The 27786-nt window shown below is 40.4% G+C and overlaps 1 protein-coding gene across 3 annotated transcripts in view; it reads right to left on the bottom strand.

The window, feature by feature from the left end:
* Vcl (vinculin) overlaps positions 1-27786 on the bottom strand; it is a 95669-nt gene that overhangs the window by 20214 nt on the left and 47669 nt on the right. For 2 of the 3 annotated variants that reach the window (XM_021182424.2, XM_029468926.1), the window contains exons 4-13: positions 27097-27205; positions 24811-24933; positions 23443-23603; positions 15583-15673; positions 14695-14842; positions 9459-9612; positions 7465-7640; positions 4327-4517; positions 2601-2800; positions 1510-1638 (exon numbers count right to left, since the gene is read on the bottom strand). In XM_021182424.2, the coding sequence (XP_021038083.1) occupies positions 1510-1638; positions 2601-2800; positions 4327-4517; positions 7465-7640; positions 9459-9612; positions 14695-14842; positions 15583-15673; positions 23443-23603; positions 24811-24933; positions 27097-27205 (1482 nt within the window). Of the gene's footprint in view, positions 1-1509; positions 1639-2600; positions 2801-4326; positions 4518-7464; positions 7641-9458; positions 9613-14694; positions 14843-15582; positions 15677-23442; positions 23604-24810; positions 24934-27096; positions 27206-27786 lie in introns of all 3 variants that reach the window. The other variant, XM_029468925.1, reaches the window with a different exon arrangement.

Raw genomic sequence — 27786 nt, 5'->3', positions numbered from 1 at the left:
ACAAAGAGACAATGCTCTGTGTGTGTGTGTGTGTGTGTGTGTGTGTGTGTGTGTGTGTGTGTGTGTTGTTCTGTTTGAAACAAGATCTCACATAGCCTAGGCTAGCTGTGTAGTCAAGGATGACCTTCAACTTCTAATCCTTCTGTCCCCACATCCTGAGCACTGGGATTCCCCGTCACCAGCTTCTGCAGTGCTGGAGTCTTTGTGCATGCTAAGCAAGCACTCGGCAAAGTGAGCTATAGCCCCAGCCCATCAAACATCAATAACTTCTAAGAAGAAAAGTAGGATATGAATATCAAGAACTCCCAGGGATGAGGGGTGGGTTTTTTTGTGTTTTTTTTTTTTTTTTTATGTATAGTCACACGATAGTGAGATTTCAACAGAAAGGTGAAAAGAGTGAATAAATATAATTTGTGAAAAAGAAAGCAAGTGTCAAGGGCTTGCGTAGAACATACACACATTCAAGGAACACGACAGGTATCTAAGGTCCATGTGAATAGAGGAATTGAAGAGGATGAGTAGTGTCATCATGAGGTTGAAGAGGTAGTTAGGGACCAGACTTCAGTAGTGAAGCCACTTGTATAGCTCTACACTAACTTACAGGAGTCAAATACATCCCATCTCTTCACAGCTTTGCTTTCAACAGTTTTACATTAAAACAGCTAGAGTAGTTGGGGATAGTGGTACACATCTACAATCTCAGTATTTGGGAGATGGCGATGGGAGGAGTCACAAATTCAAGGCCAGCCTAGGATATGTAAACAAGATCTTGTCTCAAAAATACAATACAACATATGAGAGTATCTACATAATAAAAATCCAAGCAACATTTATCTACAAATCAGGCCTTTTGGATTCCATCCTGAAGAGTTAGCTTACCAGCACATCACTGGTCTGCTATCTACTGTAACAATTCTGGCTTCACTCACCAACAGAAGGGTTTGCACAGAATAATTACATCAAATGAGTTTTAAAAATTGTCCTAGCTGGGCAGTGGTGGCACACGCCGTTGATCCCAGCACTTGGAGGCAGAGGCAGACAGATTTCTGCGTTCGAGGCCAGCCTGGTCTACAGAGTGAGTTCCAGGACAGCGAGGGCTACACAGAGAAACCCTGTCTCAAAAAAACAAAACAAAACAAAACAAAACATTGTCCTGACTTGTGTTGAGTCTAAAGTGTGGTTCAGAAAGCTGTGGCCTGAGTAACCCTCATCCCTCATTTCTTCCTGATGGCAGTGATGCCTCCCCATGAGAACAGCCACCAAGAAAACCACAGAGGAGCCAGTTGTTTGTTTTGTTTTGTTTTTTAACAGACGCCAAAACATTTACTTCTGTCGTGCTTCTTGCTATGTGATGAAAAGCAACTCCACTTGCTTTAATCTAATGACCACATATGCTACAACATTCACTTAAAGACAGACAAAGCTAACACACTTGGTGAACTACAACACTCCCCTCTTTTTTACTTCCATCTTTTGTCCACAAGCATCCTCTGTACTTCAGATACCTACCTCTTCCCTATTGGGTGCATCAGGAGGAGCAGTGGCGGCCACTGCCAACAGCTTGATAGGAGTTGTAGTATCGCTGAAAACATCGGATACCTCTTGAGTCATAGCTTCCTGCATCTGGGCTTTAAGATCCTTAAAAATATAGTTTATAAGTGAAAATGTATAGCAACGCCCTGAAGCCACATCTGTTATGCCCTGACTCCACTGACCTATTTGTTCTTTCTTTCACTCATTTTTCTTCAGAACTATTTCTTGAATATCAAATGTGTGCAAAGCTCAGATATGATTCCTTTCTCGATGGACACTATGAAATGACAGAACCTCAGATCTGAGCACAGAGCAGGCTCTAAGATGAAAAAGAGTTCCTCACCATTTCCAGTTTTAGCCAGGCCTGGTGATAGCTATATTAACTACTTAGAAGACTCAGTACAAAATTTCTAAATAGTTCACTATCTTGAAAGAAATTAAAAATGGGAATAATGTTTATAGAGAAATTCAATAACCTCTAGCTACATGGGTATAATTGCTGCAATCAGAAAGTCCTGCCACGAAGACTGCCAAGAGCTCAAGGCCAGCCTGGGCCATAGAGTGAGATACCCTATCTAAATAAACACTGACTAAATAACAGTAAAATGATATCAGCATAGAGCAAAATCATGACAGATCTCTTAATTAAATGTGAGTTAGAAAAATGTTAATTGTTGCTACTTGGCTTTCTCCTAATAAACTCTGATTTTCTATTATACTTGTCTCGTTTTAATGTTTCCTAAACCCAAAAATCTCAAGCCTCAGGCCAAGGTGGGGCAGCTCAGTCAGTAAAGTGCTTGCCTTACCACATGAGAACCTGTATGTGAGCTCCAAAACTCCCATTAACAATGCTGGCACTGGAGAAGTGCTGACGGGCAGATCCCCAGGGCTCACTGGCCTACCCTACTCTGCAAGTCCCAGAACAATGAGATGCCCTGTCTCAAAACCTAAGGGTAGATGGTGCCTGACATCTGAGTTATCCTCCGACCTCCACATGCATGAACACCCACTGCACAAAAGTCTCTTCTGTCTGCTGTTTCTCAACACTAAGGCATCAGAAAGTATACCTTTAAGGAGTCCTGAAGCTGGGATGCAAGTGCTCTCGCCTGCGGACTCTCCCCCTCCCCTCGGGCAGCCAGGTCAGCCAGCTGAGCTGTTAGCTGGTCTACACGGTCACATTTGGCAAGAAGATCTTGGCGATAAGGTCCCATCATGACATTGGCCAGCCGATGCCCCTCAGCCACAAGTCCACGGATGGCAGCCTGACCTAAACCAAAAGGAAAACACTGAGGTTTACACAGAGCCAGGGAGACAACTATGCTGCCACTCCAGATTTTTTTAGATAGCATTTAATAGGGGTACGGGGTTCCCTATTAAATATAATTCTTTGGAATACACTATGCACTAACTTTTCGGGGGGGGGTAGGGGGTACCTCACACATGTCTAACACTGACCTATAACCAAGCCTAACCTTTATTCCTTGACTCCCATTCTTCCCAATGAGCAGCTTCCATTTACTAAATATCTTTTTTTTAAAGCATGGTCTATGGATGGGGAGTGTGACGTAATGGCAGAGTACTTTCCTAGCACTATAAAAGTAACAAAAACAAAAATATAACCTAAAAATATGTTATATATTTTTAAATCATTTCTTTATTTTCAGTTTATGTACATTAGTATTTTGCCTGATGTATACAGACAGCTGTGAGCTGCCATGGAGGTGCTGCACACTGAACCTGGGCTCCTGGAAGAGCTGCCAGTGCTCTTAACCACTGAGCCATCTCTCCAGGCACGAGGTTACATTTTATTATATTAACCATAACTATCTGACTGCTTACTAAGTATTATTGAATATTCATAGTTTATATACATTCTGATAGTAACTTAGAAATAAATTAATAGAAAAAAAATCACTCCTAAAATCAAACTGCAGACCCAGTAGGTATGAAGAGCTTAACAGCACTGTGCATAGAACTCGAGACTCAGTGTTTATGTTATTTCAGTCCTATACCCAGTTACGCATCTGCCCATTCTCTAGCCCCTCACTGACACTAGGCATCACTAACTTAAGCACTCATCTTACCCAGTGAACGCAGGAACGGTGAGCATTATCTTTCAGGCTCAGCAAATGTGCCAGGCAATCATGAAACAAACTATACACACCTATTCTTGGGTCTTCTTAAAATCAAACTTTTAGGTTATAAAATTTTCAGCTTTCAATTAGGCATTGTGGTACACGCCTTTAATCCCTGTACTCGAGAGCCAGAGGCAGATGAATCTCTGTGAGTTCAAGGCTAACCTGGCCTAGATAGTAAGTTCCAGGATAGCCAGAGCTACACAGAGACCATGTCTAAAAAAATTTAAAAAAATAAAATTAAAAAAACAAACAAGCAAACCAACAACAAAAATATTTAAGTTTTTACAGGATGCTGTAAGGACATTATATACCTTTTATTGTCATCCCCCCACCCCACTCCCTCGCAAAAAAAAAAAAAAAAAAAAGTTTAATTGGGTACTTGGTAAGGACTATAAAAACAGAAATACTACAGAATGAAAATATATATAGGATTGATAGTAATTAGTTCAAAGCTTCAATTATGAAGCTCTTTCTGTTTGTCCACAGCACAATTATTTACTCTCTAATACTTCTCAATTCTTACTGGCCACATTTGAAATGGAACCATACTGAAAAGTGACTTCCTGGTAGCTAGAGAACCCTTTCAGCACCTTATTACCAATAATCAAGTAAATGTGGCAGTGGCCTGCACATTTGCACTGCCACCAGCCCTTACCGACTCCACGGTCATCTACTGTAGGATTATCAATCCACCGCTGCGCCTGTTCAATCTTGCCCTCGAGGTGGACAGCTGCTTTGGCAGGTCTGCTGTTGGCCACGGCCCTGTTGGTTTTGGTCTGCAGGTTCTGTAGTGCCGTCGCCACTTGTTTGGCCAAGGCTCGAGCCTCTGGCGAGTCTCCTTTCCCCCTAAGGAAGTAAAGACGACCATCCAGCTATAATTTACATTGGAGACATGATTTATGTTGAGATAATTTAACTGTTAATGAATGTTAACGAGAATGGAAATTGCTAATGATTACCAAACTGATTTGCAATGATTTATTTAGCCCATAAATATGAAAATAGTTTAAATTCACATTATTTTCTCCTAGCTTGAGTGAGTCTTCACAGTTATACCAGGTCATATTAACCGAGTTCACTCACTTACCTCTAGATTGCCTGCACTCGCACTCTGCCGTGTGTAAAATCACACACACACTGAGGACCTAGGTGTGCCTGGACAACCATGTCAGTAGTAGAAGCAGTATCGGTAATAGCACAACTAGTCATGATGCTGCATTTGAGTCCTAGTTTTCCCAGGTATGCTACAAGCTCTCCCCTTTCATCATTTAATCCTCACATCCACCCTATGAGGTAAAGAACAGTATTAGCCAAAACACAAAACCAATGTGCAAGGTGAATAAGATCCCATCACTTAATTCAATAGAGTCAGGGTTCAAATCCAGCCCTGTGAGTTTAGAGGGATCCATTTGTCTACTAAGACACTGAAGGAGAATGAGAGCCCCTAGTGACTTCTAGACTTGGCCACAGTTCAGGCTGGCCTTCTAGTAGCTTCCTTATATATTTTCAATAACCCTTCACTTGGTACTTGATCTAGTGTATTGACACAGAAATAAAACAAACAAAAAAACCACATTAGTCTCAAGAATAAAAACTGTCCCAAAAGAACTAATTCCAAAAATGTGACTCTGACCATTAAGAAAAGGAAAAGATGGGGCTGAGATGGCTCAGCAGTTACGAGCACTGGTTGCTCTTTCAGAGGGCTCAGATTCAATTCCCAGCATCCACATGGTGGCTCACAACTATTTGTAACTCCAGTTGCAGGGTCTTCTGACCCCTGTAAGCACCAGACATGCATGTGATGTCCAGACAAACACCCATACAACATAAAGTAAGTAACAATTTGAGAAAGAAAAGAAAACACAAAGAATCCAGTCAACTTTATACCTTGAAATTATAGTCACAAAAAAGTACCTTCATCTGGCTCATCTATAAATATGAAAATACAATGCAGGCTGGTGGTGGCGCACACCTTTAATGCTAGCACTTGGGAGCAGAGGCAGCAGATCTCCAAGTTTGAGGTCAGCCTGGTCTGTAGAGAGTTCCAGGACAGCCAGGGCTGTTACAGAGAAGTTTTATCTCACGGGGAGGGGAAAAAAAAAAAAAAAAAAAATCAACCCATCTAGCAAAATGACTCATTTTAAATTTTTCTTTATTGTTTGAAGTTTCTCTAACCTCCCCTCTTAACACCATGTTTACCATGGTTTCCCCACGGCTAGTGCTGCTGCTGGGAGGTTATGTCTGTTCATGTTACAATGATAAGCATGATGACAGCATTCATGGTCTACATGAAGGTCTACTGTTATCACCATTACCAGTAGATATCTCTTAGTCACCTAAAATCATTCCAGGTGTCTATGTAATAAACTGTGTTAGGTCCTAGGAATTCACAGTCTCTGTCTTTTTGCTTTCTGAGCCAGCAATGCCCTTGTTGTCAGAAGATTCTAATGAATCTCTTACTTTGGGAGGATAAAAATAGGCATTTTTCTCACAGACAAACAGAAATAGAACATATAAGTTAAGTGGAAGAAATGGAATATTCCCAGATGTTTGACTTTGGTTATCCTTGGAAAATAGTGCTGCAGGACTGTGGTAGAAAAGAGCCACTTCTTTCCCATCAATCCCTCTGTAACTTTGCTGAGGGCAGGTTGAGAAGTTCTGGCAAGGGGGGTACAGCCACTACCCTACACCCCTGACCAAGATCGCTCCTCCTCTAGCTCTCAGAAGGCCATCCTCACGGACAAAGGAACTATTCTGGAGAGATACACATGGAGCAGTGAAGGATGGCAAGGGCACCGACCTCAGATACCAGATGGGCCAGCCAGACCACCCTCCTCACATCCTATGGTAGACCATTTTAGGAAATGGGGCTGCTTTGCTTTGCTTTGGTTTGCTTTGGCTTGGTTTCTTCAAACAGGGTCTCATATCAAATTCATGATGGAACCAGAGGAGAACTTGAATTTCTGATCTTGTCTCTACTTCCCAATTTCTGGGATTATAGATATCTTCCTCCATGCCTTATTTTATGAAATGCTGGTGACCAAACCCAGCCCCTACACAAGAACTCTACCGATTAAGCTATATCCCCAGCCCATGATGCTGTTGTTGATGTGATTTTTAAAGAGAGCAATATATTTGTCAGAACAAAGGAATAACTCTTTTCTATATAATCAAAGTAGGTGCGATGAAAGCCTTTAAAAGAGGAAGCTGTGGCAAGGATGTTATTACAGGAACAATCATCCAGGAAATGTAATTTAAGAATCCTTTATGTAATTGCTACTCAAGAAATAGCACTGCTGGGAAGGAGAAAGTGCCTTCTTATGCCTCCTGACTCTCTCTCTCTCACACGCATACAGAGGAGTCTTTTCACAGCTAAGTAAACACTCATTTTCCTTGTGTCCAGGACAGCCATGTAACAAACATAATACAGCAAGGAACGTCGTAGTATATAAAAATAGAGCTTAAACATGAGTTCTCAGAAGGCTAAATAAAGGCATTTGATCAGCAACAAATCAGTAAAGTTCAATTACATCATTGTACAATGTGAATCTGTACATCAGATGTTTCAGAGGTAACATCTGACCTAGCCATGTCACAAACCTATGTAGCCTATGCATTTAACATGCATCATGTCTGAGGTAGGGTCCAAAGATCTGCATTTTGAGGATTAAATATGCATTTAACCTATGGGTCAACTCTTTATGCTCCTAGAGTAAAATAAGAGAGTGAGAGAGAGTGGGCCGTGAAATGAAGAGACACTAACTAGCGTGAGACTAAGAAGTCAGATACGTACTGTCTTCGCAAGTCTCCTAGTTTAGAGGTCAGAGCAGCTATCTCTCCAAGGGACCGGAGGATGTCATCTCTCTCCTTAGGATCATCACATAATTCTGCAATCTTCCGAGCTTCAGCCAAAGCCCCTCGAATCTGTTCTTCTCCCTCAGGTCCACCATTTGGATCCGCCAGCCAATTCTATACACCAAAACAGACAATGTAATCTATCCAGGAAAAACATTTAAACTTAGCCATCAGAAATGTCTCTAACATAGTCACACCACATACTGGCATTTGTTTGTTTGTTTGTCTTGGTTTTTCGAGACAGGGTTTATCTGTATAGCCCTGGCTATCCTGGAACTCACTTTGTAGACCAGGCTGGCCTTGAACTCAGAAATCCACCTGCCTCTGCCTCCCTAGTGCTGGGATTAAAGGCGTGCACCACCATGCCCGGCTCCTAGCACTTGTTTTTTATAGTGCTAATTCTGATCATTTTATGAAGGTTCTTAGCTCGGGTAAGATCAAATCACTCCATCTTTTCTTTTCTAGGTACTATCATGTTATATCCCCCATACATTCTTACACTGAGCTATACTTCCAGACATGTTAAAATTAAAATAAAGTTCCCAGGCTGGGGTTTTAGCTTAATAGTACAATGCTTGACTAACAAGCACAAGGCAAGCAGAGGCAGGTGATCTCTGAGTTCGAGGCCAGCCTGGTCTACAGAGTGAGCTCCAGGACAGCCAGGGCTACACAGAGGAAACCCTGTCTCATAAAACCAGAAAAATAAAAGCACAAGGCCCTGAGTTTGATATCCAAACTGAAAGAAAAACGGTAAATAACAACAAAAAGGAATAAAATATCTTCGTAAGTTTTATCCCACTCTTTTAATTAATGACTTTTTTCAAGTTTTTCAAGTATTTGTATTTGTTAAATGCTTGAAAAATATTTTGTACAGAAAGAATCTGAAATTTGAATACCACTATGGCCTAATATAGTCGCTGAGGTTTTGTCTTTTACTGTTTAATATAATGCTAAGTGCAGACCCCCAAGACCTGGAGTCTGCACACAGATGCTAGTGATCCTGCCCCCAGTTAACTAAGAGTGGTAAATAAAGATGCTGACAGCCAATAGCTGGGCAGAAGAGACATAGGTTAAAGTTTCATGAACTTGAGGAAAGAGGACCACAAGGAAAAGAAGAAAGGAGAAGCCAGCTGCCATGAAGCAGAAGAAAAATGTACTGGAGAGGAGAAAGGAAGCCACCATGGGATAAGGGTCAAGAGAGTGTGAACTAAGGGCTTCCCAATTAGCGTTAAGAGCATCCCAGACAGAACATAGTAAATAATAAGTAATAACTTGGGGTTATCATTAGAAAAGTTGAGTCTAACAGTATGGAGGCTAGGCAGCTGCCCAGCTAATGTGCTGCATCAGGCTTATTAAAAACATAATGGGGTTGCCGGGCATGGTGGTGCACACCTTTAATCCCAGCACTCGGGAGGCAGAGGCAGGCGGATTTCTGAGTTCGAGGCCAGCTTGGTCTACAGAGTGAGTTCCAGGACAGCCAGGGCTACACAGAGAAACCCTGTCTCGAAAAAACAAAAACAAAACAAACAAACAAACAAACAAAAACCATAATGGCTGTGTGTGTTTTTATCCAGGAACTCAATGACCAAAGGTGGTGTTGAAACCCCAGGCTAGGATTTTTAGTTTTCTTACTACATACAGTAGTGAATTCTAAGCCAGGAACCTGTTTCAAAATCTAGGATTCTGTCGTACTCAGACCTTTTAACTACTTGAAGTACCGAAAATAAAGATCTTTAATTCAAAATATAGACATGAGTCTGCACCTAGGATGGTGTGGGAGACTGCTGGAAACTGGTCATCACCAAGGAGCATCCATTATCTACCCACAGGAGAGGATGTGCAGTCACAAAGGACAGTGCAGAAGAGATGCAGGACACGTAGGAAGCCTTCTCTTCCTCTCTCTGTCCTGGCCCTCCTGAGGACCACCCTTACCTGGGCAGCATCAATCTTCTTTGCAATGCTCTGCTTTGAGTTCGTCATGGCTTCCAGCTTCCGAGCTGCATTCTCCACTTTCGCAGTAAGCACGTCGAGCCCCTGAGACACTTGCTGGGCCTTCTGCATGGCCACTGGGGAAGCTCCTTGTCCTCTATTCAGCACGACAGATATGGTCATTACATCCTCTCAAATACTTAATACAAATATTCATTTACCGAGTATGTGTAATTTTCATTAGCATGTGTGCCTCTATCTATTTCCCCAATAAGTTCAGACAGCACAAGAAAACAGAAAAAAGAAAAACATCCAAACCACCTACTTTCTCTTTTGTTTTAAAAACCACGGTTTTGTTTTATTTTGTTTTGTTTTGTTTTTAGAGACCAGGACTTATCTAACTGTAGCTGGCTCTGAACAAACACCTCATCTTCCAGCTTCTTTTCTCAAGTAATAGAATTATAAACTCGCACTCATATTAGCTTCAGGGGACTATTAGCCACTGAGAAGCCAGGCCAGTAAATTTTAATGATGAATTTTTTTTTTGGACAGAGCTTATTTTTTTTAAGGTTTATTTATTTTACTTATATGAGTACACTGTAGCTGTCTTCAGACACACCAGAAGAGGACATCAGATCCCATTACAGATGGCTGTGAGCCACCATGTGGTTGCTGGGAATTGAACTTAGCACCTCTGGAAGAGCAATCAGTGCTCTTAATCACTGGGCCATCTCTCCAGCCCCAGTAATAATTATTCTTGATTATTATAACCAAACATAAGCTTCCGTGGGAAATTCTGATGGAGCTCTTACTGTTATAGAGGGCTTTGCTACTATAGTAATGTGTGCTTTAGAAATGAGTAGCCCATTAGCTTGTCTTATTTATGGGAAATCATATACTTAAATTATTTGAGAACATAGCATATACAGTATAAGAGAGTATAACACATTGAAATCAATTAAATCTATGTTTCTAACTCCTGACTTTTGGCCCCTTTGGAATGTTTGTTCTCATGTTTAACATTTTGGGGCTTCAGAATTTATTTGGTTTAGGGTTTAGGGGATTTTGTTGTTTTGTTTTGGAGACAAACCCTTCCTACGTAGCACTGGCTGTCCTGGAACTCATTATTAGGGCTAGGCTGGTTTCAAACTCTCAAATATCCACCTGTCCTTGCCTCCCAAGAATAGAAATTAAAGGACTGTGTCACCACAGCTCACAGCTTCTCTTTCTCACTTATAAAATTAAAGTGACATAAAGTGAAGGCTGATAGCAAGACAGCATTTGCCCTGTATTAGTTATTTATTAAACAGAGTGACTAAAAGGGCCAAGATAATATACTCGGAAATACACTCTTAGTTCCGTATTAGACTGCTTGCCTAGACTGCATAAGGGTTTGCTCACCAGCACTGGGAAAGGGAAAGGGACTGTGACGGTAATATACAGGGCTAAAGTATGGCTCTCAGTTGTACACAGCTTGCCTGAATTTGTGAGGTCCAGAGGTCAATCCCCAGCCCAAAGGAGGATGAGGGTGGGGAACAGAAAGGAAAGGAAAATATGGGAAAGAAAGAAAAGAAAAAATATACTTGAAAATACATTGAGAATACAAGTTTATAAATTACTAATCTAACTAAACTATCACCACCGCTATGATGAACCTAGAGAATCCTGACATGCATCTTCCATTACCATGCAACCTACAAACGACAAAGCAGGTTAGTACTGGGGGATGAAAAGAGCTCACTGCTTCCCATGAAGCCTTAAAAGACTCATGCACGTATTTCCCTCGCTCAGAAACAGTAGTCTGCTTCTGTGAAAAATGATAGGACTTAGTAGAGACCTGATTCCTTAAAATAACGTTCCAGGCCAGAAAGTAAGACTTGCCATCTTTTTACAAACTCGGTTATTTTTAGCCACCTAGACTAATAAATTCAATCACAGGTGTGACAGTTTCATCATTTTATAGAATGGCATGATAAACTCCAAAACATCCTTGTTCCCCTTAAGAGTAAAATGAGTCTATTATTAACTATTTAAAATGTTATGCTCTTGCCTCTTTTGCTTTCTCTCTACCCTCCCCTTCCCCCTCTCTCCATGTGACCATGGCCTCCCTCTGCTTCTTTACTCCTCTCTCTCTCTGCTTTTCTACAATAAAGCTCTAAAACCATGAAAACAAAATTTTTATTTTGAGATGGCATTTATCCTTATTTGATCTGTATGGGTATTTTGCCCACATGTATGTCTGTGCACCATGTGCATGCAGTGCCTGCAGAGGACATCAAAGCTTCTAGAACTAGAGCTACCGATAGTTGGAAGCTACCATATGGATGCTAGGAACCGAACCCAGGTCCTCTGGAAGAGCAGCCAGTGCTCTTACCTCACTGAGCCCCACGTGTATTTTTTTTCTGTGTGTATGTGTTCATGTGCATGTTTGCATCCATGTGTAGATGCCAGTGTGTGAGTGTTGTTTCTCAGCTGTCATCCACCTTGTTTAATCGGACAGGGTCTCTTGGTAGTCTAGAACTTGTTGATTAGACTAAGGCTGGCTGGACAGTGAACCCCAGGAATACGGCTGTCTCTACCTCACTGCACTGGAATTATAGACCCCAGAGTGTCATGAGGTCTGACTTTTTAACAGATTCTAAAGACCTTCACACTTATTGGCAAGTACTTTATCGGCTGAACAATGTACCCAAGCCTTCTGCCCTCTTTTTAAAATCCACCTATACCAATACTGTAGGGAATGAGCTCTGTAAACATGCTGTCAGGTGTCTCACACTTGAGGCCTTCCTACAACCTAAGAAAATGGAAGGACGACTGAGGAAACACTGTCCATGGTTTCTCTCATTAGTTCTGATATATGAATCTAACTGTGAAAGGTAAAAATATATATGAGCCAAATTCAAACTAAAAAGTTTATTAAGGCCAGCGAGGCAGTGGTGGTGCACAACTTTGATCCTGCCACTCAGGAGGCAGAGGCGAGTGGACCTCTGGGAGTTTGAGGCTAGTCTGATCTACAAAGCCAGTTCCAGGACATCCAAGGCTACACAAAGAAACCGTATCTCAAAAAACCAAACCAAACCAAACCAAACCAAACCAAACCAAACCAAACCAAACCAAACAAATTTGTATTGAGACTTACAGGGTTAAAAATGTATTCGTGAAACCCAGAAGCTTGAAAACCAATGAAGACATATTACTGTGCTTCAGCCATCAAAATGATAAAATAGCTGCTGGGCACATTTTAAAAACAAACAAACAAACAATGGGAAGATAGCTTTCTAATCTTTTATCACGAAAGGATAATGCAAGCTCCAGTGTGAGGCAGGACCAGTTACTCATCCCTGTCCTAGCCTTTTCTCTTAACAGATTAATGGTCTTTCCCAGACAACTATTTCATTCTTTTGCTTATATTCACAGCTGTGTTTTTCAGAATTCCAAGTGAAAATTGCCTGCCACACTGTGAAAGGGATGCAGAACCAAAGAGCCAACAATGAAAAATTAGAAGAGCCAAGAATCTTGTCAAACTGCATTGGCATTTTTCCGAATGGGAACAAAACTTATTTTGTCCCTTCTGCAAAGTTCTTGCCATGCTTCTGACAAGGAAGACTGTTCTCAGTGGGAAACAGGCTCAGTGAGACCCATGAGACTGCACGGAGCTGTGCCCTCTCCCAAGGAGACACACACTCCAAAAGCCATGGGGCACCTATGAGTACAACACATCTAAAACTTCACAAAAGAATCCCTAATACTACATAGATATCTGCATTGCTTTAGGTAAAGATGAATGGTTTCATAAGAATAAAAATTTCATGTGATCCAAAAGAAGTACTTTTATAAGCTATAGTTAGCTTGGATACACTTTGGATCACATGGCATGCTGAGGTTTGTTTCTGTGCCCTAAGGAAATGGTATGCTATGGACCACAGTGGTCAAGGAATTTCAGGACATTCTCAAAGCAAAAGCAAACCTCATCTCCTTTAGGAACTTCAGCTCAATTCAATCCTCTCAATGTCTATAAATATATTCATTAACCCCATAGAGGAGTCTTTTTTTAATCTACATTCTACTGCATTATTTCAATAGCAAACTAAGTGTACTTATTTAGGGGTAGGTGTTCTGAAAACAAAGATTTGAGGAGGATAAAAGGAAGGTTAAACAAGTTATAAGGGGCTCTGTGAGATGGCTCAGAGTACAGGTGTACACACAAGAATAGTAATAAAATATTAACAATTTTTAAAATAAATGTACACAATAACAAACACACAATGAAAAAAAAAAAACCCAGTATCTCATGTTGTAGTGGGTTTGGCCTAATGCTACTTGTATTATAATGTTAATTTGGGTCCCCAAAATTGGTTACAGGAGTGTCTGTAGAGAAAACACTGAGGGGCCCTGTCCTCAATTGGTTCTGATTGGTAAATAAAGATGCCGGCAGCCAATGACTCGGCAGGACAGAGGCAGGATGTGAGAATTTCCTGGGCTTGGCATGGAGAGAGGAGGAAGGAAGAGATCCACCATGCTAGGAGAAGGTGAGGAAAGACGCCATGCCTGAGGAGTGGAGGACAGGGAGGCATAGGCAGCACGTGAAGAAGCTGGGAGAGTGCGGCCCAGTTGGGCAGCCTTCTGGGTCCAGGGCAGCCAAGGTAGAATGTAGAATCTTGTAAGTAATAACTCGGGCTTATCGACAGGAGGTAGATTAATGACATGGAGGTTAGAAGGTAGCCCAACTCTTACACTATTTAAGGCATATCAAAATACAAAGGCTGAGTGTATGTCTTTCATTTAGGAATGTATAAACATTGGGGTGGATGGCAGGATTTATATTTTTAAAAGTATTGCTACACATGTAGCTCAGGCTGGCCTTCAGTACAGTAGATAGCTGAGGATGACACTGAAATCAGGTCCTCCTGCCTCCACTTCCAGAGTTCTAGGGATTCGAGGCACCTGCTCCTTGCAGGTTAATGGGTTCTAGGAACTAAGCCCAGAGCTACATACATACTAAGCAAGCATTCTCTCAACTTGGGTATATCTCCAGCCCTACTGGAATTTTCTATCTACCCATCCATAAAAAAAAAACCTAATAATTATATAATAAGCTCTAACGTTATTAGACTTTGAATATTTTAAAGCTCTATTAGCAAGAGACAGTTCAGTAAAGTTGGCATGGACCTGTGTTCTGAATCACCTCCTCAGGAGTAAGCTGTTCAGTACTGGTTTAAGAAAAGTAGAGGACTCTTACCTGGCTCGAAGGTCAGCCACTTGGTCAGTCATCTGCCCTAGCATTTTGCAGGTTCCTAGGATCTCCCTGCGTTCCTTGCCTGCACAAAGTTCACCAACTTTTCCAGCTTCATCTAAGATCTGCCTGATGGCCTGCTCTCCGGCATCCCCTAAAATAGTGAGATAGTCAATATCTACACCATGAGCACATCAATTATCCAGAGAGATCCCATCACAAGTCATTCCATTCATGAAGGAATACGTGACCTGACAGCTACAGCCACACACTGCCTCATAGACATAAGGTGAGGTTTAACCACAGGCCCTGTGAAGGAAGATATGTTGTACCATATCTGCTTGGAGATATGCAGTGGCCATAAGTATGTGGCTGATGAAAAGTAGTCTCATAATTCAACAGGACTTAGGACCTCCAACTTCCATTAGGCTTTTCACATTTGCTCAAACAATCTGAAGTGAAATAAATATTAAATTAGAAAAGCCAAAAACCTTGTTGGGTCTTAACTTGATATATTCAACTTTATATTTTACATTAAGATCACTGTACGATCTGCTTAACTAAGTACTTTGCTGATAATAAATGGTACCAGCTTCCAACCAGAACTAGCAAAGAAGGATGTTTATTCAAAATAATAACCTTTCTGCGTCAGGGAATGGGCGAAGCAGTAACTTTTCAAAGAACACCAGCTTAACTTGGTTTATTTATGAGAAATGAGAGATTTTGTGTCTTCATCCTTTAAGGCCAGGGATGCCTCAGTTTCTCAGAACTATGGCAGGAGGCTACAGTTACCTCAGGATGGTGAGATTATGGAAGGACTCCTCCCATTCCTTCATTTGATTGTATCTTAACTGTTTATTGTTCAGAAAACAGAGTTTTCTACTGCAGAGTTACCTGGGGAGGCATTGGGGTCACGGAGCCAACCTTTGGCCTGGTTCAATTTGGAGTCTATGGATGCCAGCGCTCTCTTCATGGCTTCAGTGTCCTTTGGAAGAGAAATGCCACAGTTCTTTTCTGTTTTGTAACATGGTCTCTTAATTTTTACAGAGCAGTAGTTACAGCACTAACACACAACAGCTCAGGTAGTCCTACAACAGCCTTAAATAATCTCACCACACCACAAGTCTTGTGTCTGTCAAAATGCAACATATTGCATGCAAATCTTCAGTTAATTCTATTCTGCCTCCTGGTGTCTCCATTGCTAAAATTGCAAAAAGCTTAAAAAACTGCTCAAGCCAAAAAATGCCTAATGTCTCCAGCAGGAAGGAGCCCTGCTGCTCATACTTCATTATCAGCTTTCCCAATGGTCGCCATCCGGTGGGAACCTTGTGAAGCCTCAACATCAATGGAAGCCTTGCCAGAGCCCTCCCTGCTCTAAGCAAGCCTTATTAGTATGTGGTGCCACAAAGCACAGTCCTTTTATCTCTTATTTTGAAATGCACACACACAAACACCAGATGGTATTTCATTATATTTAATAAATCAAAAAACTTAGAGTTACTCATTGGAAAAAATAAATAGACAACATTAATGTAACTATTTTGTTTTAGTTCTCAAAATAAACCACAAAACGTTTTACAAGAAGAAAGCGCACTGCTGGCCTTCCCTGCTGGTCCTCACTTCTGATCCTCAGATCCCTCCCCACCCTAATAAATGGATCTCAATGTATTGCTTATAACCAGGACTCAGGATGATAAGCATAAAACTAACACAGAATCTGCTAGGATGTCACTAGAAAACAACCAATTAAGAGAAAAAAAAATTTTTTTTGAGACAGGGTCTCTTTATGTAGCTCTGGCTAGACAAAACTTGTTATGTCAACCAGGCTGATCTTGTTGACATAAAAATTGTCTGATTAAAGGTATGTGCCATGACTCCCAGCTTAATTTATAATACATAAAAAAATAACAATGAAACAAATATCCATGTGCCAATCTTTAGAACTGAGAGATTATATAGTCTCTCTCTCTTTCTCTCCCTCTCCTTCTCCCTCCCCCCCCCCTTGTCTCTACACCTCTGGCCCCATTCTCCCACCCCCAAGGGTATAACTGTGTAGCCCTAGTTCCCTGGAACTCATCACATAGACCAGGCTGGCTTTCCAGGGATCTGCTTCTGCCTCAACTTCTGGGATTAAAGGTATATGCTACATCTGGCCCTAGTCTGGCCATCTCTACTTAACATCTTAAAAACATTCTGTCTCCTTTTTTTTTTTTTTTTTTGCACTGGAGGACTGACTCTCAGAGAGTCAACCCATCAAAGCATAATGTTAACTTCTAAAATTCTTCACATGCCCTTATTCCTAAACTTTCTTATTTCCAGTCCTACCAGGGTTGTACCATCAAGCTTCCACAAGGGGGCACCGAGCACATCCCTACTTCCAAGTCAAAGAGTCATCACTATAACAGGCAACATTCACAGGGCTGAAAACTCAGCAGCAGCTGAACCCTGATGCTTCTGAAATCTCTACACAAATGATGGACTCTGCTTTAGGGCCCCCCTTTTCTCTCGTCTAAAAAGATAGAGTGTCTGCTCTCATCCTAACTTTTGTCTCAGCCACAGCAACAAAAAGAGTGCACTACCGCCGGGTGGTAGGGTAGGGTGAAAAGTTCCTAAATTACATGAATTATGACAGCTAGCAATGTTAGGCAGCATCAGGAAAATCTAGTCCAAAGTCCACTCAGAACTACACTTGATAATATTGCTTAAATCTGTTTCTTTCCTCCACTTTGTTGCTTTATTGTACAATAATTTATACAACAAGATTTGCTCCCGGAGCTGAATTTCAAATGACAAAGGCCTAAATGGATATCTTTTTAAGACTCTCAGGTAACTCCTAACCTCAAAAAACTGGATAGCTTCCAGTATTTACCTACCATAACTTATAAGATTTTACAATTTGTCTGCATGTGTATTTGTTTATAATAACATAAGCTTTTTCTTGAAAAATATGTGCCTAGCTTGGAAAAGAGAAATTGTGTCAATGTAAAATTTAAAACTCTGTTAATAAACATCTCTGTGATACTTTTAATTTTGGTGAGAAAGCTAAGAGACACCTACATTTCAAAATCTAAATTCCAAAGAACAGAACGTATTTTCAGAAAGTCAGACAGAATTTAGCACTAATCTAGCAGTAACGGCTACTAGTTAGGAAGGTAACTTCAATTCCGTTTCCTACATGGTAGATGCTGTCTTAGCCAGTTTCCCTTCAGTTACTTCAGTGAATCTCAAGGTGCAAGGTAACTTTTATCTTACAACTTAAGAAACAACGACTTGGGACCATCTGACCTTAAGCTTGCTGAATCCAACTTCTTATTTTATATCACATGAAACTCAATTTCTTTTTCTTTTCTTCCAAAGAAAGTTACCAAATATGTCACAAACTTTCGGCACCAGTCAGCACATCTTCACCTCGTCAGTATGGGTTCTGCCTAATGCTTCTCAAAAGAGAAGCTCCAGAACTCAAACTTACAATCTGCGCTAACAGAAATGGCTGCTTTGATTCTCCAACGTGTCCCAATTTGAAACACAATGCAAAAACAAGCTTTGCGCTAATCAGCATCCTCAAAAATCATTTCTTTTTTCTTTAGTAAACTCAACAGCCCCTTCACCATAAAGAGAAACTGCGATTCTCAGGAAGAGGGTAATTTTCTTCTGAGCAGCTCTGACAACACCAGGAAATTAAAATTAGCAGATGCTTGTTTCCCCTACTCTGAACCAAGGGCAAATATGAAATGAAGCTGCAATTTTTTTTAATGTTATTTGGATGTTTTTCTTGCACGTATGTTTGTGCACTGTGTGCATGTCTGGTGCTTATGGAGGCCAGAAGAGGGCATCAGATCCCCTGGCACTGGAGTTACAGACGGTGTGAACTGCCACGTGGGTGCTAGGAACTGAACAGGGGTCTTCAGGAAGAGTAGACAATGTTCTGACCCACTGAGCCACTCCGGTCCTGAAGCTGCATTTTTAAACCTGGGAATTGCAGTTAGTTTCTAGGTTGGTTTTGTTGTTGTTAGTTTCTAGGTTGGTTTTTGTTGTTGTTGTTGCTGCTGCTACTGCTGCTGTTATATTCTTCTATATTATATTTGTGTATGTGAGTGGGTGACAATGTATCACAGCACACCTGTGAAGGTCAAAGGACAGTTCACTGGAGTCAATGCTCTCTGACAATGTGAGTTCCAGGGATCAAACTTAGATCATCAGACCAGCAGACACGTGCATTCACCCTCTGAGTCATCTTTTCTATCACTCTGATTTTTAAAGTCTGTGATTTAGACAGTTATAAAAATTTATAAGTTATTTAACAGACCTTAAGTTCTTTTTTTGAGCAGAGCTGCTAGTGATCACAGTGTAGTCATTATTGTTAAAAACAAATGTGTTCATAGACACGTGTATAGATACTACTTTTTGTCTCCAAAAAATCTCACATATATTTTTAAAGGGCATCATGTCTTGAGCAATGAGAATGTACTAGCAGCAGAAAATATATAAATAGATTCCATAAGCACTAAGCCTAGAAGTCAGTTTCGAGAAATGCGTGTGTGTGTGTGTGTGTGTGTGTGTGTTGTTCAGGATCAAAAAACTTCAGTGTCCTAGCAGTCGCTACCGTATACTAAAGGTGGAGGAAGGACATCCAAAACAAAAACAAAGAACATTTTGTCAAAGAACTAAGAGACTCTTAAGCTTTAATACACATTCAGGCTTCAAGAATACCTGTGAATGGTACTGAGATTCTCCCGGGAGGCCATCAAGAATAACCACAGTTAGAAAAGTGGAGTTCGGCACTCTGGAGGCTTTCTGTAAGTTCTAAGCCCACCTGTTCTATATAGAAAGTTCCAGTACAGTCAGGACTACATAGAGAGACCCTGTCTCAAATAATAATAAATAAATTTAGGAAGAAAAGCAGAGTCCTGCAATGCTAGTACTTTTAAGTTAAGAATTCTAAATATGGAAGCCCCGTCCAGCCCTCTCTCCTTTCTTCTACTAATACTTGTCTCCCCATCCCGCCTCACTTCTGACGCCATTTCTACAAGCACCACTCCAATGTTCTGAACAAAGATGTTTCAGGGAAGAACAAATTGACCGATGGCAAAGTTGCCTTCTCTACCCTTGGTTTCTCCTCCCTGATAAAAGCTTCACAATTCTAAATACCTACACCAGCTACGAGCACACTGACAGATGGACCAGCTAAAGATAACCTAGATCAGATGGGAAACACCAATTCCTTTAGCATTGGTGGATTCCCTCCTTGACAGGTAAACAAAACATCACAAATGCCTGAGTTAACTACTTAGCCAAACTCCTATAGATAAATGTCTTATTTATTGAGGGCTAAAACAAAACCTGAGAATACTCAAAAACATGTTCTAAGCTTATATACAACCTGACCTTTTTTAAAGTAATCAAAATTAAATTCAACCCTTAAATCCCAATGGTCTGCAGTGAGGACGTCACAGGACAGCAAAATCTAACAGTATTTCCTTCTTGTTGAAAAGAACAATAATCTCATGTGGAAGGCATCCTAGTCAGTCACTACTGTCCATCACCAGCCTAGACCCCAGCAGGAGACTCACCACAATAACCAATCATGAGTCACAGTATCTGATGGCTCAACATGAAAAGCTACCTCTGTAAAGCTCAAAAAAAAAAAAACCGTGAGCAATAAAATGCTTTTATTTGTCTCTCATCTCCCAACATGTATCAAAATATACGTAATATAAATAATTTTTTAAAAGACTAAGTACAGAATTCTAAATATGCAGAGTAAAATAAGAGTTGTATTTAACTCAAGTTCTTTTGATTCATAACATTGTCCCAGGAAAAAATGCTGGCTTCACTTTAATGATCACTCTAAATGACTCTTGATTTAAGGGATAGTTTTTCCTTTCAACAGAAATGAAGTATGTAAAATTAATATTAAATGTGTGAACCTGAGAGTTGAATGTAGGTTTAACAGGTACACTATTCAGCTATGCATTGCCTCGTCAAAATCTGAACTTATTCAGAAGATGTATTTTTATCAAGAATTTGTTCCACTTACTTTCTTCCCCCACTTTTCTAGAGGAACCTTCACTTTCCAGAAGAATACTGCACCAATGGGGAAGCATGAAACAAGTGCGGGAAGACAAAGTTAATTACTTATGGGTAGGGACGGAGGTACTGAAAACTGCATTGAACAGGATGGGAACCTGGTGGCAACAGACAGACCCCAGATCTGACTACTTTACTGTTTACAGTTCAGAAAAGAAAGATTTAGAATTCTACGAAAAATAAAATAAAATGAACTGTTTTTAATTAAAAAAAAAAAAAAAAAAGAACTTCTCTAGTTAACACAGTCCATTTTCAGGTAAAATTTCTTTTTCTAAATATTCTTATAACCACTAAAGAGTTTACACATAGGGTTAAGTGGAGGTAAACTGGGAAGGCAGCAGGGCTGGGAGTGGCTTGTCATGTGTATCTTTTTATACTATTTTGATTTTTGAGTCAAGTAAATGTTTAACAAAAGCAGGCAGATTAATAAGCTCCTCTCGTTCATTCAAAAGCTATGTATTTGAGCTTCTTTTGGCTGAGCAGACTTACTTTATTCTCACTCTTGAAGAAGTTAGTTTTGCTTTATCCTAATTAACCAGCTTGATCCAGGGCGAGTGAATATGGGACAGGTACAGGACAGCTGGTGAGGACCAGGTCTATTTCCCTCGTCTATCCTGCCCAAGTCTATGATCCTATTACTGAAACCAACTAAACTTATCTGGGGTTTGCTTGCTGGTTCTTTAAGAAGCATTTCTTGATGGTGGTTGCAGAAGATAAACTCAGTAACATATGTTTACTTTAAACTGAGAGATCACTTTTCCCCCAAAATAGAGAAACGTCACAATTAAATGCCTGTTCTTCCTTACTAGTTTCTCATCCGCTAGAAGCAAAGGAAAGAGATTTGTTAGGGGAACATGAAATCACTGAATTATGGCTGACTCACGGCTTAGGCAACAGAACATGCAGAAAGTCACCAACTCAAGGTAAGGGGGGAAAAAAACAACACTATTCTTCTTTACTTCCTGCCCTCTTTTGCTTTGGTAGTAGAAGCAGGACAGCTCTCTAGCCTACCCATTTTTGTTGTCAGCAAAACCTTCAAAAAGCAAAATGTGAAGGCCCACAGAGATGGCTGTTAGGAGAGGCACAGAGATGCATCACTTCAAGTCTTCTTTCCCAAGAGCTGGGTCCCACATAACTGGCCCAGCTACGTAGGAAAATGTGCCCTTCCAATGAGGCCACTGGGATGAATGGGCAAAAAATGTTCTTAGAGGCCCTGCTCAAAGAAACAAAGCACCTACCAAATATAGAAAGCCTGATATGCCATAGCAATCTTTTCTATCTTGTCCCATCCACCCCAAAACACCAACTCAATAAGACACAAAGTCAGTCTGCCCAACACAGCCCAGATTTCCACATTAAGTCAGATTCTGACACATATCTGAGCACAGTGTTACACACCGGCACACGAAATAAGGCATGGCACACGGCACGAGAAAGCCTCACAGACATGCTTTTTCTCTTTTTAAGCAAAAAGGGAACTAAAGGGCAAGAGAAAGCTTACCTTCTAAGCTCGAGAAAAAGAATAAAACAAACAAGAGAACAACAACAAAAAGAAGATGCACAAAGAAGTCATTGGGAAGTTATCACGCAAAAGCAAAATCAAATATCAAGAACTTAAGATGATTTTATCATAAAAACTTAAAATATAATTTTACAACCCATTAGAGAACATACTATTAATGAGGAAATACCTCTGTGAATGAATCTATACTATACTTAAAAGTAAACTGATTATATCCTGTTAAATTAGCTTTCTGAACAGCAGGAGGACTGGCGATGTTAGGTCCCAGATTTGACCTTACCTTCTCTGAGGTCCTAAAGGAAGGGAAAAGCAGCCCTAATGCGCACCCAACAAAGTCAAATTATAAAGTCATTGTTAACAACCAGCTGGGTGACCTTGGTGACAGCATTTTGGTCATACATGGGAAAGCTAGACCCTTGAGTCGGGGCATTTACCACGACTGTCTACATCCTGCACTTCTCTAAGACAAGTATAAGCCAAAATGTCTTGGCTTCACCCGACCTGGAAGCTTTACCATTGCATAGGAATAGTAGACCAGAGCGGCAACCACTCCAAACCACTACCAATAGGCTCTAAAAGGAATCCACATAATGGACTCCCTTTGCAGTCTGAGTACCTAGAGAAGGCAAAGGGATTGGTAAACTAACTGACAAATACCAAGACCAATATTTTAATTATACTCTCCTTAGGAAAAAACAGTGATCAAGAACACATCTAAAAATTCTAGAGTTTCCTCTGTTCACTCTCTTAATCAAAGGTTGGCTAAGGCTAGGCCTTGCATGAAATACATAATTATAGGCATGTTCGATGTCTTAAGTTCCCTGGCAACAATCACCCATGTAAAAAGCAAGGAGCCCACCTAAGGAAGTATGATACCAATTCCCCCACCAGCCCAACCAATGAGAATTAAGCCTGAAGGAAGGCTACACACCTCAGCTTTCTACCAGTATTTATCCTACATGCCTATTCTGTCCACCTTGGAACAAAGGAAATGTATAATGGAGACAGGCAATTGATAAAATAAGTGAGCAAGAAATTATGTCCGTAATATCTGTGTATTTCTACAAAATAATACTCAATAATCAAAGTCTCCCAGGAGATGAGAATTTGACATGTCTCATGATTTCTCCTCCAGTAAGACTTACCTTGCTGGCCCAGGCGTCTTCATCCCAGGAAGTGAGTTGTAACACACGAATGATCTCGTTAATTTCAGCACTCATCTTTTCTACAGTAAAATTTCGATTTTTCAAAGCTTCTTCTATTCCTTGGTTTTTTGAGTTTTTGGTTGTAACAAAAATCTTCATAGCTATAAAAATAAACAAATGATCATAATTTGATCTTTTAAAAATTGATGTGGACATCAGAGGTAGGAAGGTGGGGGTCATTTCTCTTTGACCATTTAAGTGGGCCTAGGCAGTCTCTGATCCATTGAATCTTGTTGCTTAAGACCACTCACAGGTGATCTTCTATACTTTCAACATATATTTTTATCTTCTAATGTCTTTAAAAGAATATATAAGACGATCACTGCAAATCTGCTGATAAAGTTCCAATATCAGCAGCTTTCACTGTATAGCAAGTTGAAAACCCAAAGGGAGCACCACACATCATTAGGGAACTAATTTAACACACACAGATGATCTCCAATCACAAAGTGCTTAATATCCTTCTCAATCAGCAGCATCGTGAGTACAGCATGGCCTCCAGACCCCACAAACCTAATGGGACAGAATGACAAACACCAATAGAACTGTTGGGTAACCTGCTCCCCCGACACTATGGTAGGCCCCAAAGACATTGGTATGTCTTCCAGGAGTTCTCACTCAGTGGACACCAGTGACTTCTCTATCTTCCTCCTTTCTTTCTTCCTTTCCTTCCATTCCATTTTGTTTTTAGGATTTTTTTTTTTTAAATCAGAGAATTGTGGCACACACCTTTAATCTCAGCACTATTTCTGCGAGTTTGAGGCCACCCTGGTCTACATAGTGAATTCCAGGACATCTAGGGCTACATAAGAAACCATGTATCAAAAAACAATCCTTCCCATACTCCACCTCCCCCAAAAAAGAAAAAGGTTTTTAATTAAATTTTTAATTAAAAATATTTTTCTTATTTATGTGTATATATGTGTGATTGTGTGTCAAGTATGTACAGGTGTCCCTAGAGACCAGAAGAGGGTATTGGGGCCTGGAACTGAAGCATGACAATAACATACTTTATAGAAATTTAAATACAGCCATCTTCTAAGAATTAAACTAAGTAACCCACAACCAGACTAATATACACATAATCAGTGAAGTACTGGCACATACTGACACTCAGTAAGCACAAATTCCTTTTGTCAGTTAAAGCAGAAAGAGCGAAAGAACATTCAAGATGGCGACTATAGGGTTAACATTTAACACTCAAATCTTCACGCAGTCTAAAGGACATGTACCAGGGAGGCAAAGGAGAACGGCCTTCTGAGCCAGAACTCATAACTCCCCCTGCCCTATAAATAAAGCAGGAAGTACCTGAAATGAGAACAGGAAGCAGCTCTTTGACGGTGTTCATTGAGTTCACCAACATCACACGGTGTTCCTGGTGAGTCAACTCCTGCTGTCTCTCATCAATCATTTTGGCCATCTTAGTCATTCCTGGGGCACAAAGAAGCAATTATGCAGGGTGAGCAAGGAAACAAACCAGAGTCTGGCCTTTTCGGCCTAAATCCATTGAGAATTACTACAAAACTCCTAACCTACTATCTACCTATTTAAAGACAGACATTGCTAACTAACTAGCATTTATGTAATGTTACAGTTTTCAGTGAAGGTAATTTACTAAAGGACAATCCTAAATGTAATCGTTTTCATATTGTATACATACAGACTTCTTCATATTGCATATCTGACTATTATGCTGTGTTACACAAGAATCTCAGGGAAAGCATTCTAAGAACAGTGGGTTGGACTGGGTTAGATGTTTCTGTTTTTGTTTGTTTGGCATTCATTTATGTGTGTGTTGGGAGAATACATGTGTGGCAAGGTGCATCTATGGACAGAGGTCAGAGGATAGCTTGAAGGAACTGCTTCTCTCCTTTTACCATGTTGGTTCTAAGAATGGAACTCAGGCAGACTTGGCAAGAATCTTTACCTAATGAGCCTTTACCTTGATAATATGCTTTTGAATTTTCAAGTTGATCCAAAATAATATTAAAATTAGAATCAAAATAGAAATATTATAAAAAGTACAGCTTTTTAACCATCTGGTGTTTTGGAATCAATCTGTTAGTACTTTGTTTCCTTTGGTCATTATTCAAAAGTGCTCTGTAATTTTTGAATTGCATTCATTTATTGATGGATATGTGTTATGTGAGGACACACACGTGTGTCACAGTGTACGTGTAGAGTCAGTGGACAACTTAGGGGTCAGTTCTCTTCTACCATGTGGCTCCTGGGACAGACCTCAGGTTGGGAGGCTTGGCTCCAAGTGCTTTTATCATCTCACTGGCTAGCTATATGATTTTTGTTTTAAGCTTTGATTTTTCAAATCACCCCTAGGATTTCATAAGTAGTTCTACAGACCATCAAGACCAAGGAGAGGCAGAAAGATGGACTGCTTCTGCTTCACCCTGAGTGCCTTTAGTTCTGTTAGATTTGCATAAAGGTACCTGAGGAAAGCAGAATACAGGTCTTGGCTAGGGGTGTCCCACTCGCCTACCATGCACTTAGCCTGTGTTCATCTCCAACACTCCCAAACATATCCCAGCCATTCCCCAGCACATCTCTAAGCCATGAAAAAAGGCTATTCCCAGGTGATCCTCAACTCAGAAAAGGAGTAAGTTCAAGGAACAACTAAACTGGACCTCAGAAAGACATTGTTAAATAAACACCAACATTTCAATTAAAAAATAATTCACAAGGCTATAAACATCAAGCTAAACACCTATTAAGCCTTTTTACTAACCTTATTCATACTTTATGGACTCTCAAGGATATGTTATATCTATAAGATCAAATGTTGCCATCTGTGTATTTTGAATATTCAATACTCAGATACCTAAATAATCATTTCAAAATGATTAACTACAACCACTCCCCTCTCCTTTGTGGCCTGATCAGATCTCTGCAGCCTTGAGCTATGGCATAAGTCCACAATAGTAGGCAGCTAATTAGCAAACTAAGAAGTCAGAAAGGGCGGCCGGCCAGCTGGCAGACAGTGAAGGAATGCTGTGTACTGGTCAGGATTGAGGGTGGCCTTCAGCATTACAGTAGTAGAAAAGCATTTCCTTCATCTCCCTCATCAGCATTCACAAACCTGGTTCAGTGATTTTGACAGGGCTGAGACTTGCAGGAAGTAGATAACAGACTTCAGAGACAGCAACAGATCCTCAGCAGAAACCCATCATCAACTCCACCCCATTTTCTGCAAGGAAAGAGTATTCTTTCCTCTTGAATTAACACAGTAAATTCATAGAACTTTTAATATAAAATTTGGGTTTTGCGGGGCTGGAAAGATGGCTCAGCAGTTAAGAGCACTGGCTGCTCTTCCAAAGGTCCTGAGTTTAAATCCCAGCAAACACATGGTGGCTCACAACCATCTGTAATGAGATCAGAGGCCCTCTTCTGGTGTGTCTGAAAACAGCTACAGTTTACTTACATATAATAAATAAATGAATCTTTAAATATATATATATATGCATGTACACATACACACAACTAAAGAAATGTAATAAAATAAAATAATTTTCAAAAGGAATAGAGGTGATGAGATGGTTATCGTTGTCTATTAAAAAAAAAAAAAAAATGGGTTTTGCTCACCTGGCCCAAGATTCTTTGTGTAAGTGACCAAGTCTTCCATAGTTTCCACTACCTCTGCCACTGTAAGATATTCCAAAATTCCTTTGCAAACCCTAATAATTTTACGAACCTGAAAAATATATTTAAGGACTTAGTCAGATTAGTGAATAACACATAGAAAATGGCACTAGAGATATAAAGCTTTTTAATATGCTAGCATTCTAAAACAACCATCCAGTATTGGATTGCATGATCTTGTTTTGTTTTGTTTTGTTTGTTTGAGGATATTTATTTGTTTGTTTGTTTACCCTTTCTTTTTAATTTTGGGTTTTGGAGACAGGGTTTCACTGTGTAGCCTTGGCTGTCCTGGGAACACACTCTGTAGACCAGGCTGGCCTCAAACACTCAGAGACCCTCCTTCCTCCACCTCCTAAGTACTGGGATTAAAGGTGTGTGCCGCTATGTCTGGCTTCCATTATTACCTTTAAAATTACACTTTAGAGGCTGGAGAGATGACTCCAGGTCAAAAACTCATGATGTTCTTCCAAAGGACCCCCGTTTGGTTCTTGGCACCCATGTCAGGTGGCTCACAACTACCTATAACTCTGGCCTTAGGAATATGATACCTTCTTCTGATTTCCATGGGCACCCATAAACAAGCATATATGAGCACACATACACACACACACACATATAAATCTAAAACTAGGC

This window comes from Mus caroli, chromosome 14, assembly GCF_900094665.2.
Source record: "Mus caroli chromosome 14, CAROLI_EIJ_v1.1, whole genome shotgun sequence".
Classification (NCBI taxonomy): Eukaryota; Metazoa; Chordata; class Mammalia; order Rodentia; family Muridae; genus Mus; species Mus caroli.
Note: the sequence above shows the minus strand (reverse complement) of the source record. Positions and strands in the feature narration are given on the sequence as shown.